We start from the raw sequence: 13,692 nt of genomic DNA on the forward strand, positions 1-13,692 counted from the left end.
GCAAATGACAGTTTAACTTCTTCTTTTCCTATCTTTATTCCTTTTATTGCTTTCCCTTTTCTAATTGCCGTGGCTAATGTTTCCAAAACTGTATTGAACAGGAGTGGTGATAGTGGGCATCCTTGACTTGTTCCTGATTTTAGCGTGAAAGTTTTCAGTTTTTGACCATTTAGTATGATGTTGGCTGTTAGTTTTTCATAGATGGCTTTTATCAGATTGAGGTAAAGACTGTGCCAATTTTCTGTAGGGTTTTTATCATGAATGGGTGTTGGATTTTGTTTAATGCTTTTTCTGCATCTATTGAGATGATCATATGGTTTTTGTCCTTGGCTTTGTTAATATAGTGTATTACATTTATTGATTTACGTACGTTGAACCATCCCTGCATCCCTGGGATAAATCCGACTTGGTTATTGTGTATGATCTTCTTTTTTTTTTTTTTTTGGTACCGGGGCAGGGATCAAACTCTGGTCCTTGTGCTTTCGAGGCAGGCAGCGGAACCACTGAGCTAAATCCCCAGCCCCTTGTATGATCTTGATGACCCTCTGTATTCTGTTTGCCAGTATCTTGTTGAGGATTTTTGCCTCTATGTTCATTAGGGAGATTGGCCTGTAGTTCTCTTTTTGGGTTGGTTCTTTCCCTGGTTTTGGAATCAAAGTAACACTTGCTTCCAAGAATGAATTTAGAAGTATTGCTTCCCTTTCACTTTCATTGATGAGTTTAAAGAGTAATGCCAAGCGCAAGGACTCAAGTTCGATCCCCAGTACCACAAAAGAAAAAAAAAAAGTAATGGCGATAGTTCTTTAAATGTCTTGCAGAATTCAGCAGTGAAGCCATCAGGACCTGGGCTTTTCTTTGTTGGTAAATTTTTTATTACATTTTCAATTTCACTCATCGTAACTGGGGTGTTTAGAATTTCTATGTCTTCTTCATTTAACTTTGGCAATTCGTATGCATCTAGGAATCCATTTCTTCCGTGTTTTCCATTTTATTAGAGTACAGGTTCTCGAAGTAGGTATTGATGATCCTCTGGATTTCTGCTGGATCTGTTGTGACTTCACCTTTTTCGCTCTTAATTGCATGGATTTGAGCCTTTTCTTTCCTTTTTTTGATAAGGTTGGCTAAAGATTTATCAATTTTATTTATTCTTTCGAAAAACCAACTCTTTGATTCATTGATTTTTTGTATCTTTCTCTTAGTCTCCATTGCATCGATTTCTGCTCTGATCTTTATAATTTCCTCTCTTGTACAAGCTTTAGGTTTGTTATGCTGTTCTTTTTCTAGGAACTTGAAGTTCTGCATTAGGTTGTTAATTTGAGTTCCCTCTGTTTTCCTAATATGGGCATTCACTGCAATGAATTTCCCGCATAGAACTGCTTTCATTGTGTCCCGTAGATTCCTGTATGTTGTACTGGCATTATCATTTACTTGTAGAAACTGTCTAATTTCTTCTTTAATTTCCTCTGTGACCCATTGGTTGTTTAGTTGGGTGTTATTCAATTTCCATGTGTTTGTGGAGGTTTTGTGCTTTCTTATGTTATTGATCTTCAATTTTATTGCACTATGGTCTGATACTATACAGGGGGGTAACTTCAATTCTTTTACATTTACTAAGACATGTCCTACGAGCTAGCATATGGTCTATTTTGAAGAATGACCCATGTGCAACCAAGAAGAATGTGTATTCCAATTTTGTGGGGTGGAACACTCTGTAAACATCTATTAAGTCCATTTGTTCAATAGCTTGGTTCAGTTATAGAATTTTGTTGTTAATTTTTTGTCTAGATGATTTGTGATAGTGGGGTATTGAGATCCCCCACTACAATTGTAGTAGTGCTTATTTGGTTTTTCATGTCCATTAACATTTGTTTTGTATACTTGGGTGCATTCGTATTTGGTGCATACATATTTGTGATTGTCATCTCTTCCTCTTGGATTGTTCCCTTCACAAGGATGAAGTGACCATCTCTGTCTCTCTTAATTAGTTTTGGTTTGAATACTTTGTCTGCAAATAAGATTGCTACCCCTGCTTTTTTCCGGGTTCCTGTTGCGTGGAGAACTGTTTTCCATCCTTTTCCTTTCAGTTTTTGAATTTCTTTTTGAGTTAGGTGTGTTTCTTGTATACAGCATGTTATTGGATTTTGCTTCTTAATCCATTCTGCCAGTCTATTTCTTTTGATTGGTTGAACTGAGGCCATTAACATTGATGGTTATAATTGATAGATATTGACTCATGCTTATCATGATGTTCTACTGTTGTTGGCTCTTTTATTTTTTATTTTTCCCCCTTTCCCATTAGTTTCTTTTTTTTTTTTTGGTACTGGGGATCGAACTCAGGTCCTTGAGCTTGCGCAGCAGGCGGTGAAACCACTGAGGTAAATCTCTGGCCCTCCCTTTAGTTTCTTGCCTTGCCTGGTGGCTTCCCTCTGTTGGGCCTCCTGGAGTTGTGACTTTCACTGTCTTTTTCTAGGATAATGTTCAGAATTGTTTGGAGTGCTGGTTTGGTGTTCATGAAATTTCTCAGGTGTTCTTTGTCGTGGAAGTATCTAATTTTCCCATGGATTTTGAAAGATAATTTTGCAGGATACAACAGTCTAGATTGGAAGTTATTTTCTTTTAGGGCTTGAAATACTTTACTCCAGGTTGACTTGAGGGTTTGTGTTGAGAAGTCTGCTGTGATTCTGATGGGCTTTCCTTTGTAGGTGATTTGTTTCTTTTCTGTGCTTGTAGGATTTTGTTCTTCTGTTGGGTTTCTTGGATCTTGATTATTATATGTCTAGGTGTAAATTTTTTTTGATCATGGCTAGTTGGAGTTCTATATGCCTCACTTATCTGTATGTCCAATTCTCTACCTCTGTCTGGGAAGTTTTCTACTATTACTTCTGTGAACAGTTTTTTTCTGTCAGTTGTGCCTTCTCCTGCTTTTTTGTGGATTCCTATCAGTCTTATGTTATTCTTCTTTGGATCATTTAGCAGCTGCTGGATTGATTTCTCATGGTCCCTTCCTAGTTTGAAGAAATTTCTGTTTTCATGGTCATTAACCTCAATTCTGTCTTCTATATCTTATATTCTGTCTTCACATTCACTTAATCTGCTGTGCATACTTTCAGTGGAGTTTTTACTGTCCTAGATATCTGTTTGTATCTGTTTCATGGATTCCATTTCTTTCTTATGTTAAGTGATCATGGTTTCCATTTCTTTTTTATGCTGGGCATTCATGGCTTCCAGCATGGTTCTGAGCTCATCTATATTGTTATCTGTTTCTGTTCTAGAGCCTCTAATCATGTCTTTCACTCTGCTCACCATCTCTGTAGTTATCTGGGAAATTATTTCTGCTTTGAATTTTTCTAGAGCCTCATTCATCTGTTTTGTTACTTCCTGTGCTACCAGCTCAGGTTGTCCAGGTGGTTGATTATCAGACTTTTCCACCTCTTTTCCCCCAGAATTTCCCCTTGGTCGGATGGAAGTCTGTGTTTGTGCCTTGCTTAAATGTCTTCTCATTTTTGTTTTTGGTACTGTCCTTGGTTTATTTCCTGGGTTGCTTCGAAATTGGTTAATGTAAGTATCTTTGGTGCTTATAATTAGAACCCTTATGGAATGACTGCTTTTCAAAGGCATCTTCCAGATACAGCTGGTCTTTAGGTTTTGAGTCTGTAATGGCTCTGAGGCTGTCTCATTTTCATTGTTCCAGGAAGGACAACTGATTAAATCAATCACAACACCTTAGCCCAAGTGAGGCACTCACCAACACCATAGCACCAGGTACATCTTAGAAAATGACAATTCGTGGTAGTTATTAATCTATTACCTTTAACTGTGAATTAAATCAAAATCGAGGACCAACTCAATATATGTTTATAGTGAATAAACTCTTCAATATAGCAACTTTACCCTTCGGGATGGGGAGTTAGAAGGAGTTGGGGTGGGAGGGATAAATAGAAGGATACAGGAAGGTTAGCAGTGAGGTCTGAGGACACAGGCAAGAGAAGGAAAAAGAGAAGAAAAGAAAAATGAAGAAATCCAAATTAGGGCCAGAACAGGAACAAAAAGGGAGATGAAGAACAATGTGGGACAGCAAGAGAGCAAGTGTGAGAGAGAGAGAAAGGAAAGAGAAATGAAAAAAAAGAAAATAATAATTTGAAAAGAGGAAAAAAAATTAAAAATAAGCAAAAAAATAATTTTGAAAATAACAAATAACAAATGAAAATGAAGGGCTCCATCAGGGTATGTCTCTGATGTCACAGTAGACAACGTGGGCAGCAGTGTGCAGATACAAGTCAGTGAGTCTCGGCAGCCAGTTGTCGACCTGTGGGATTCAGGCAGATTTCTGGCTGCAAGTCCCAAGTTGAGCTCCCTGTCCTCCTGTAGGGTTGGACTCGGCAAGGTTCTACTGCAGGTTCCAGCTGCCCTTCCCCTGAAGGTAGTCCAGGTTCAGGTGGGAGGTAATGATCCCTCCAACTTACCCAGTACAGTGGTCTGGTGTCCCCCATTCCTTTGTAGTGTGGAACCAGGTGGCAGCACAGCCAGGAGGCCAGAGGTGTGGGGAAGGGGCGGCTGCAGGCCATGGGGTTGCTGCCACGGGCGTGGCAAGTGGCCAGGGGTCCTGACCTTCTGGCTGGTCGCTGGTGGGCATGGCGCGGGTTGGATGGAGCAGAGCTCCCAGCGGCCAGGGACCTCTCTCCCTGGCGGGCTCTGTGTTTATTTTATTCATTAATTTTAATAGTGTATTTTAGTTATACAATATGATGGCATTCATCATGGGAATTTGTACCTTTACATAATAAATCTTTTTTTTTTTTTTTTTTGGTACAGGGGATCGAACTGGGGACCTTGTGCTTGCGAGGCAGGCTGCAGAACCACTGAGCTACATCCCCGGCCCTACATATCTTGGTTCTTATTTTTTCCCCATTCCCCTGCTCCATGGATTTTATATACTAGCAATTAGGATGTGGAAATCAAAAAATAATAAATAACGTAATTGCTCAAAAATATTTTAAGTAGTAAAAAACCAATAGGATTTGGAGGTTAAACTATAAAATACTGGTGAAATACATCAAAAAAGATCTAAAGAAGAGATGGACATCATCCTAACAGATTGTGCTACAGTTTGGTTAGGGTTTGGATGTGTACCCCAAGGTTCACTGTTGAAATTTAATCACTATGGTGGGATATTCAGAGGGTGGAAATTAGCGGCACATGGTGGCACACAGCAGTAATCCCATGAGAAGGCTGAAGCAAGAGGACCAAAAGTTCAAGCCCCGCCTGGGCAATTTAGCAATTTAGCAAGACCCTATCTTAAAAAATGGTTGGGCCGGGAAGGGAATGTAGCTCAGTGAAAGGCCCTGGTCCAAAAAAAAAAAAAGTGATGGGTAAAAATTTAACTTGACGATAAGAGTTTTGAGTTGGGGCTTTCAGGAGGTGATTAGAATTAGGTAAGGTCATTAAGGGACCACTTACTGAGCCCTGCTGGCTTTTGAGGGAGAGAGACCAGAAAATCCACACATGCATGTGGTCTCTTGCCATGTGATGCCCTGTAGCGTCTTGAGACTTTGCCAATAAGAAAACCATCACTGGGTACAGCCCCTCAATCCTGGACCTCCGTGCATCAAAGTAAACCTCTGTCATCTTAACTCAGGTATTTCATTTTAAAGTAGCAAAAGAAATGAATAAGGGAAGACTCAACATAGCAAAGGTGCTAATTCTCCCCAAGTTAATGCAATGGCTCTCAGAACCCCAGTATGATTATTATATACAAGGTGATTCTAAAATTTATGTGGGGAGCCAACAGAACTTAGAATAATTTAAACGTTTAAAAAGAAAGGAGGAATCAATCACTCCACCAGATTACAAGATTTATTAAGTAGTGACAGTAATCAAAACTGTGCTTATTCCTCGCAAGCGCAAGGACCCGAGTTTGATCCCTGGTACCAAAAAAAAACCAAAAACAAACCAACTGTGGTTATTGGCAGAGAGACACATAGATAAACATAATGAAATAATTCTGAAAGGCACAAAAACAATAGAGAAAGCATAGTTTTTCCACAAACGGTGCTGAAGCAATTTGGTATCCATAAGCAAAAAACAAAATCTTCCATCAAAACCTTACAGCAGCCTAGGGTAGTGGGGAATGCCTGTAATCCCAGCATTCAAAAGGCTGAGGCAGGAGGATCACTGAAATTTCAAGCCTGGGCTCCATAGTGAGGTCAAGGCTGGTCTGAACTACACAGTGAGACCCTGTCTCGAAAACAACGACAACACAACAAAAACAAAAACCCACCCACCTTATACCAGTTATAGAAATGGACTAGAAATAGATCTTAGATTTAAATGTCAAATGTAAAATTCTAAAATTTAGAGTAGAAAACAGTATCTTCAGAACCTACAACCTGAAGTATTGTTAGATATGACAAAAGCATATTCCCTACAGGAAAAAAAGTAGGTGTATTAGACTTCACTGAAATTAAAAACTTAAAAGAAATTAAAAAATTAATTGGGGGGGTACAAGTTTTCACCATGTAGTTCAGGCTGGCTTCAAATTTGCAGCAATACTCTCTTGCTTCAGCCTCCTGAGTGCTGGGATTACAGGTGCCACTACATGTGAATGAGAAAACCTTTAAGCCAGGTATGGTGATAGGTATACTGTAATAGACACAAATCCCCCCCCCCAAAATATAGACACAAATGCAAAAGTAATAGTAATTACAATTATTGATGGTCTAAAGTTGCCAGTAAAATTAGGGGATCAGATTAGATGAATGATAGATACTGAGTTATATTTTAATTTTGAGAGACATCTAATATAAAGGCACTGAAGACTGAAAGTAAAGGGGTTGGGAAATATGACAAACTACCAAAAGTAAACTGGATTAGCTCTATTAGTCATAGGTAAAGTAAACTTTAAAGCAATGAACAAATGTTTCACAAAAACTTGTACATAAATGTTCACAGCATTATTTCTAAGAGCAAAAATGTAAAAACTCAAATGTCCAAGAATAAATAAAATATGACAGAGCCACAGGATATTCAGCAATAGAAGAGAAAGCTACAGCATGAATGCTACAACCTGAATGAACCTGGAAAACATGCTATGTTAAAGAAGCCAGCTTCAAAAAAATTTGTTTTGTATGATTCCATTTATATGATAGGCCAGAATAAGCAAATCTACATTGACAGAAAGTAGATTAGTGGTTTGCAGGGCTGAGAGGGAGTAATGGTAGCAGTAATGGGGTGTGACTGCTAATGTGTGTTGAATTCCTTTTGTAACAAAAATGTTCTAAAATTAATTATGACAATGCACAATCCTGCGAATATACTCAAAACAACTCAATTATACTGCTATTTGAACTTGTAACCCCACTTCAAATTTAATTCCCATTAATTGAAATCTACTGTCCAATAAAACTCTAACAGAGATGGTAAACTTTTTCGAGTTTTGACTCATTCATTTAGGGGGAAGAAACATTTGGACCATTTTCTTTTCTCTTTTAATTTCATTTCATTTAAAAAATATTATTAGTGGTTCGAAACTCACATTGTAGTAACACTATGGTTCTAAGGTATTGAAATTTGTCGATTTTTATAAATATGTTTGCTGAAAAATACGTTGTATTCTATTAGGCAAGTACTAAATTTTATATAGGTCTATTGGTCAGAAAGTGTATTGTTAAATCGCTAAATTGTGATCCTCCTGCCTCAGCCTCTGGGAGTGCTGGCATTACAATCCCACTGAGGTTTTTTGTTTGTTAGGGTTTTTTTTGTTTTGAGACAGAGTCTCGCTTTGTAGTTCAGGCTGGCCCTGAACTCACCGTAGTCCAGACTGGCCTTGAACTCTCAGCAATCCTGCCCCAGGCTCCCTCCCGAGTGCTGGGATTACGGGCGTGGCCCACCGCGCTCAGCTATCCCACTGATTTAAAAACAGCCAAAGTTTCATTCTCTGAACCCGCTTGGGATTCGAGATTCGTGGGTTTGTGTACGTTCTAACCTGCATGCTGTACTGTAACACAGTAGGCGAAATCCTATTCTAGCCGTTTGTTTATCGACCGGGCGGAAGCGGGACTTGAGACGAAAGCGCGGCCAAAAGCATCTCTTGCCTGGCCTCGCAGGCTAGCGCGGGTCCTGCCGCCCTCTAGACGCCCGCCTGGCAGGAGTGTGGGCCCGCCCCGCCCCGCCCCGCCCCAGCCATCTGCAGTCGATTCGTCGAGGCTGCACGGTGAGCGCGCAGCTCGACTGGCTCTGCCTGCCGGGGTGGAGCCTTTCCCGCCGGCGCCGTCGCGGGCCTGGCGTGGGAGGAGGCTCGGGCCTGCTGTCGTGGGCCTCTCAGGCGCCGAGGCTCGTCTCTTACCGTCGCCTCTGCTTCAGCTTCGCCTACTTCCTGTCCCCAGCGGGCTGGGCGCAGGGAAGACCTGCCGGCGCCATGGAAGATGAGGTGGTTCGCATTGCCAAAAAGATGGACAAGATGGTGCAGAAGAAGAACGCGGTGAGCACGGCGGGCGGCGGGCGGCGGGGCCGGGCGGGAGGCCGCGGTGGCCGGGCCGGGCCGGGCCGGGCCCTGCGGCTCCTCGGGTCCTCCACGCCCAGCCCGAGCCCGCCGCACACCGCCGACCCGGCGCTCGCGTCCGCGTCCTGGGAAGGGCGTCCCGGCTGGGAACGGGTCTCGGGATTTCGGGGTCTCTCCCTGCGGGGCGTCGTCGTCAGCCTGACCGAGTTGCGCGAGGGGCTGCTCCCCTTTGACCTTAGACTTGCGTGCGAGGAACACCTCCTTAATGTGGCTTGAGAATGGAAGAGCGTTGAAAGCCCACATGCTGAAAGAACCACGCTCTTTGCCGCCACTGGTTCTTAAACAACTAGAAATAGCATCAAATGGAGATTTGCGACCGGTTCTAGACCTCAGGCGGACAGAAGGTAAATCTTGATCTTCTTTTTGAAGAAGGCTGAATAGCTCCTCGGTTATCTCAAACGCTCCAGGATGGTTTAGCAGTTAGAAGGGTGAACTATGCTCGTCTCTGGGCAAGCGGCCGGAGGTTTCTTTTTCAGAGAGGATCTTGTGCGGTGGCAGAGCTCCGATTGAAGCACCCCTACCCCCCAGGGTGATACGTACGTGGATGTTGACAAATACCGTTTCTGGGTGCTTTGTAAGTGGCTTAAGGTTATCACTGGTGGCATTATCTTGTCATCAGTGTATGTTTACGTGAACATGTTCTCTTGGCTTGTGTGAAGTTGTCGGACTACCAGTTTCTACTTTTTTGTCCGCCTGTGTGTGCTTTCAGCCCTTTTGTTTCAGGCTCGTCTTGTTTTCTACTAAACTTCCGCGATCCTCTTCTGAATTTTTTCCTCAGCCCTTAGCACCACTCAGTGTACGTGAAGTAATTTTCTTCCATGAATGAAATAAATTCCAGGTCAAACTAATGTGGAAAAAAAGGATGCCTTGTGTATATTTTACAGCAGTTTAGAGGTACCAACCGTGTGTGTCCGAGATAAGTATTATTTAAATTAAGTACTGTGTAGTTCAGATTAAGCTAGGAAACAAGTTTTCCACCGGACAACCTGCTGTCCACATGACAACCAGATGAGTTAGTGTTAACACTAAATACTTCAGACTTCGGGCATCCTCTTTTCCTCTTGAACAGGTGCATTGCTCATTATTTGATTTCATGCTCTGTTAATCTGTGTTTGCATTTTTTGCTTTTTAAAGTATTTCCTGCTTGTTTTCTATTCAGATACTAGCCCCATCATGTATATTTCTTATTGATTCACCCTTTCTTTTCCCACTGCTAGTGATGAGTTCTAGTTATTTTGATAGGTTCACCACGTTGGGCATCAGTTACAGGACTCACTTCTTTTTTTGGGGCGGGGGGGGGGACGGACCGGGGATCGAGCTGAGTACCTGGCGCTTGCGAGGTAGGTGGCTGCACCACTGAGCTAAATCCCCGGCCCAGGACTCACTTCTTAAAATAAGCCAATTGTTTGGTTAACTGCTTACAGGCTGCTTTGGGCATAATCAACAGGACGGTCTCCCACAGCACGTTTCTGTTATTTTGATTAAATTGAGAGATTTTTCTCTTTGCTTAGAGGACCCCATACTCCCACAGAAGCTCCCAGGTAAATAAGCTGTTTGGGAATTTGTTTTCTGTAAGTCAGTCTATAATGTGTATCCTTTAATTATCTACACGTTCAGCATATTTTATTTTTTACTTCTTTCCTTAAAATAGGTATTTCTTTTAAAAATATTATTTCTTAAAATGAATACTTTTTTCCTGGATGAGTATGGAGAAGATAAGTATGTTTATTTGCACTTCTAAAATTGGTCTTTAGTAATCCAACTAGGAGAGAATGAACTACAGGCAATCCTTAATACAATTTTTCATCTCAAATCTTAAGTTTTCTGATAGTTCAAAACTTTGCCAGTATGAAAACTTGCTCTCCTAAAAGAAAGGTAAAATTGGCTTTGTAACTTTTTTCTTTTGTTTTCCTGTTTATCCTTTAGAATTCAGAACAGGATGATGAAATAAAGAGAAAGGTCAGAATATACTCTTTCCCTCTCCCCACAGTACCTAATTAACTCACAGATAGCTTTTTAAATATTCAGTAATTTAATAGAAGTTGTTTGGACATTGTAAGATTATGGTAGATTTCTTTTTTTCTATGGTTTCTAGATTTTCTCTCATGAATTTGTTGTTATTGTTAAACAGGCACACCAAAGTGAGTATTTTAACAGGGCGTTATTGCAGCACTGGGTGGGGAGGGTTCAATACACAGGAGGGAGCCCTCCTATACTAAAATTCAAGAAGTAGCTGGGGAGTGCTGCTTGAATAGCAGCTGGATGGGCTCAAATTTGGGATCCTCCTGCCTCAGCCTCCCAGAGTACTGGGATTATAGGTGTGTGCCACCATGCCTGGCATTTTGGGGGTGGGGTTTGAACAATCTCACTACTCTGGCCTAGTTCAGGCTGGCCTTGAACTCACTATTGACCCCAGGCTGGCATTGAACTCGAGGTGATTTCTCTTGCCTCAGCCTCCCAAGTGCTGGGATTCCACGTGTGCACTACCATGCCCATTTTTTGTTTTTTTGTTTTTTTGTTTTTGTTTTTGGTACTGGGGATCAAACTTGGGACCTTGAGCTTGCAACTCATTGCAAGGCAGGCAGCGGAACCACTGAGCTAAATCTCTGGCCCATGTCCATTTTTTGTATTTTTACTATGAAAGAGGAAACTGCCTGAAGAATAATAGTTGTCATATCAGTTGACAAGTTTAAGTGCAGTTATTGGCTATTGCTGTAATAAAACCATGGATGTCACACTTAAGTAAAACAAAAACAGCTACCATTTGTTGAGCTGTTACTGAGCCAGATATTCTGCTAAGTACAGAACTTACCTACCTCATCTAGTTAATTGCTCACCTTTGTAAGAAAAGTATTATCTCCATTCTAGCAATGAGAATTTATGAAGCTAAAACTCCCCTAAGAATTGTTTTTTACTTTGTCTCTACTTGCTTATTTTGGAAATTTCATATCATACAATGTGTGACCTTTTTAACAACTGCCTTCTTTAACTTAGTTTAATTTTTTTTTTTTTTGTTCCGGGGATCAAACTCAGACCTTGCTCTTTCAAGGCAGGCGCCAGAACCACTGAGCTAAATCCCGAGCCCTTAGTTTAATATTTTAAAGGCCAATTTATGTTATATTCTGTATCAGAACTTCATTCCTTTTTGTTGCTGAATAGTACTCCACTGTACTTATGGGTATATCACAGTTTGGTTTTTTATCCTTTAATGTTGGTTTGTTTCTGCTTTTTGGTTGTATCAGTAAGGTTAAGAACATTCCTGTATCAGTGTTTGCCTTGAAATAATATATTTTCTCTTTTTTTTCTTGAGAAAAAAATAGTTTTAATAGTTTTACAAAAATAGGCCTGCTTGTGATGAACATGCTCAAGTCTCAGATACGAGGGGTGGAAAAATTTCTTGTACAACTTCACAAATGCAGGAAGCATCAGCAATACACTTGACACAATCTCAGAGAATGAGACTTCACCCCCATCTTCCCATCTCTACCACCAATAAAGACATTTAAGAGTTCACAAACACCAGAAATAATGACAGCTGGGCAAGTCACACAAAAAATTGTCTAGACCTTCATCATCTAGCTGCGTGATTCTCAAAATTTAATGTCAAAGATTCACAGAGAACTTTAAACAAATATTTGCTTCTAGATGCTGTACTGAGGGTAAGTCTCCAAAATCCAGTTTCAAGAGTGTGAGACAGCCAGGCTTGGTGGTGCATGCCTGAAATCTCAGCACTTGGGAGGCTGAGGCAGGAGGATTGCTGTGAGTTTAAGGCGAGCCTGGGCTACATAGTGAGTTTCAGGCCAGATTGAACTATATAGCAGGAGTGGTCTATAAATATTTCTCCTACACATTTAAATTACATATATTTTCATTTTTGTTGAATAACTAGTAATAAAATTACTAGGTCATGAAGTAACTATGTTTGATCCTTTTTTGGTTTTATTTCAGTTCTAGGGATCAAACCCAGAGCCACCTGTATGCTAGGCAAAAACTCTACCATTGAGCAACATCCCCATCCTCATTTAATCTTTGGAGGAATTGGCAAAAAATGATTCATTGCATTTCACAGTACCCTTTTATAAGCCCACTAGCTGTATATGAGAGTTTGTTTCATCATATCTTCACCAACACTTGGTATAGTTAACTGCAAATTTGAGATGACATAGCAAAATTATAACTAGTTTTATAGTAATGTTACTGAAAAATAACTTTATAGGAATATTTTAGTTATGCTTAATGTTTTATAGTAATGTTTAAACTATAAAAATAGATTTGTGATATCACTCAAAATTTATAATTTGTTTTCTCTTTTTGAAAAATAAATTACATCTTGATTTTTTTACCTTGCCATTTCTTTTTTAATTTAAAATTTTAATCAGATTAACTACATTTAAAAATTAAGTCTGTATTCAGTCCCATCTTCAGTTTTACAGCAGACTAGGAACTTCAGTAAGGGGCCAAACAATCACTGCCTGCTGCTTTTCTTCTTTTCTGAACCGTGTGGAGTGAGGGCAGGTGTGGAAAGACAGTGTGATAAAAGTAAAGAAGAAATTCTCATGTAACCTTGAAATTTCATAATAAATTCTAAGAAGTATTTGAATTCATTGAGCTTAAATATACCCACTAAATAAGTGTTTATGACTTTTTGAGAATATTGTTATGGTAGACATAAATAATTCTTTCCATTTCTTTGTATGCATGTCAGCTGTGTCCTGTGTGTTGGTTTTCTATAATTTGATACTTCATCTGTGTTATCTTATTTGAGCATTTTACCTACTCCTTAAAGTTATTATATTATATGTATCTATACAAACTAAATCTTGAAAAGCAAAATAACATTCCCAACCTCTTGTAATTAGGAAATGACCAGAGCATGAATTTGAATCTGTTTTTTTTGTGTGTGGTCTTTTTTTTTTTTTTTTGGTACCGGGGATCGAACTTGGGTCCTTGCGCTTGCGCAGCAGGCAGCGAAACCGCTGAGCTAAATCCCCGGCCCCTGAATCTGTTTTTAACTGTCTAGTTTCCTATTGCTTCCTCCTTACATCTCCTTCAGGAGAGTGATGTTTGTATATACTGGGCACTCAGTACAAGTTGGAGTACTATGTTTTGTAAAAGCACTTAGTTCTGTTAACAGA

At 40.2% G+C, this 13,692-nt stretch overlaps 2 protein-coding genes across 4 annotated transcripts in view; both read left to right on the forward strand.

Annotated features, from left to right (window-relative positions):
- Lypla1 (lysophospholipase 1) overlaps positions 1-7,420 on the forward strand; it is a 53,749-nt gene extending 46,329 nt beyond the window's left edge. The window contains exon 9 of the mRNA XM_087185582.1: positions 4,813-7,420. Coding sequence (XP_087041708.1) covers positions 4,813-4,863 — 51 coding nt within the window. The 3' untranslated portion in view covers positions 4,864-7,420. The remainder of the gene's footprint in view (positions 1-4,812) is intronic.
- Positions 7,421-8,246: 826 nt separating this feature from the next.
- The window catches only part of Tcea1 (transcription elongation factor A1), a 68,458-nt gene continuing 63,012 nt past the window's right edge, over positions 8,247-13,692 (forward strand). For 2 of the 3 annotated variants that reach the window (XR_015440536.1, XM_087185513.1), the window contains exon 1: positions 8,247-8,476. Coding sequence is in view for 2 of the 3 variants with exons in the window: in XM_087185513.1 (XP_087041639.1) it covers positions 8,414-8,476 (63 nt within the window). In the remaining variant the exon portion in view is untranslated. The remainder of the gene's footprint in view (positions 8,477-13,692) is intronic. The other variant, XM_004837510.3, reaches the window with a different exon arrangement.

This window comes from Heterocephalus glaber, unplaced genomic scaffold (assembly GCF_053883595.1).
Source record: "Heterocephalus glaber isolate CG9 unplaced genomic scaffold, H.glaber_assembly_v1.0 deba00000281, whole genome shotgun sequence".
Classification (NCBI taxonomy): Eukaryota; Metazoa; Chordata; class Mammalia; order Rodentia; family Bathyergidae; genus Heterocephalus; species Heterocephalus glaber.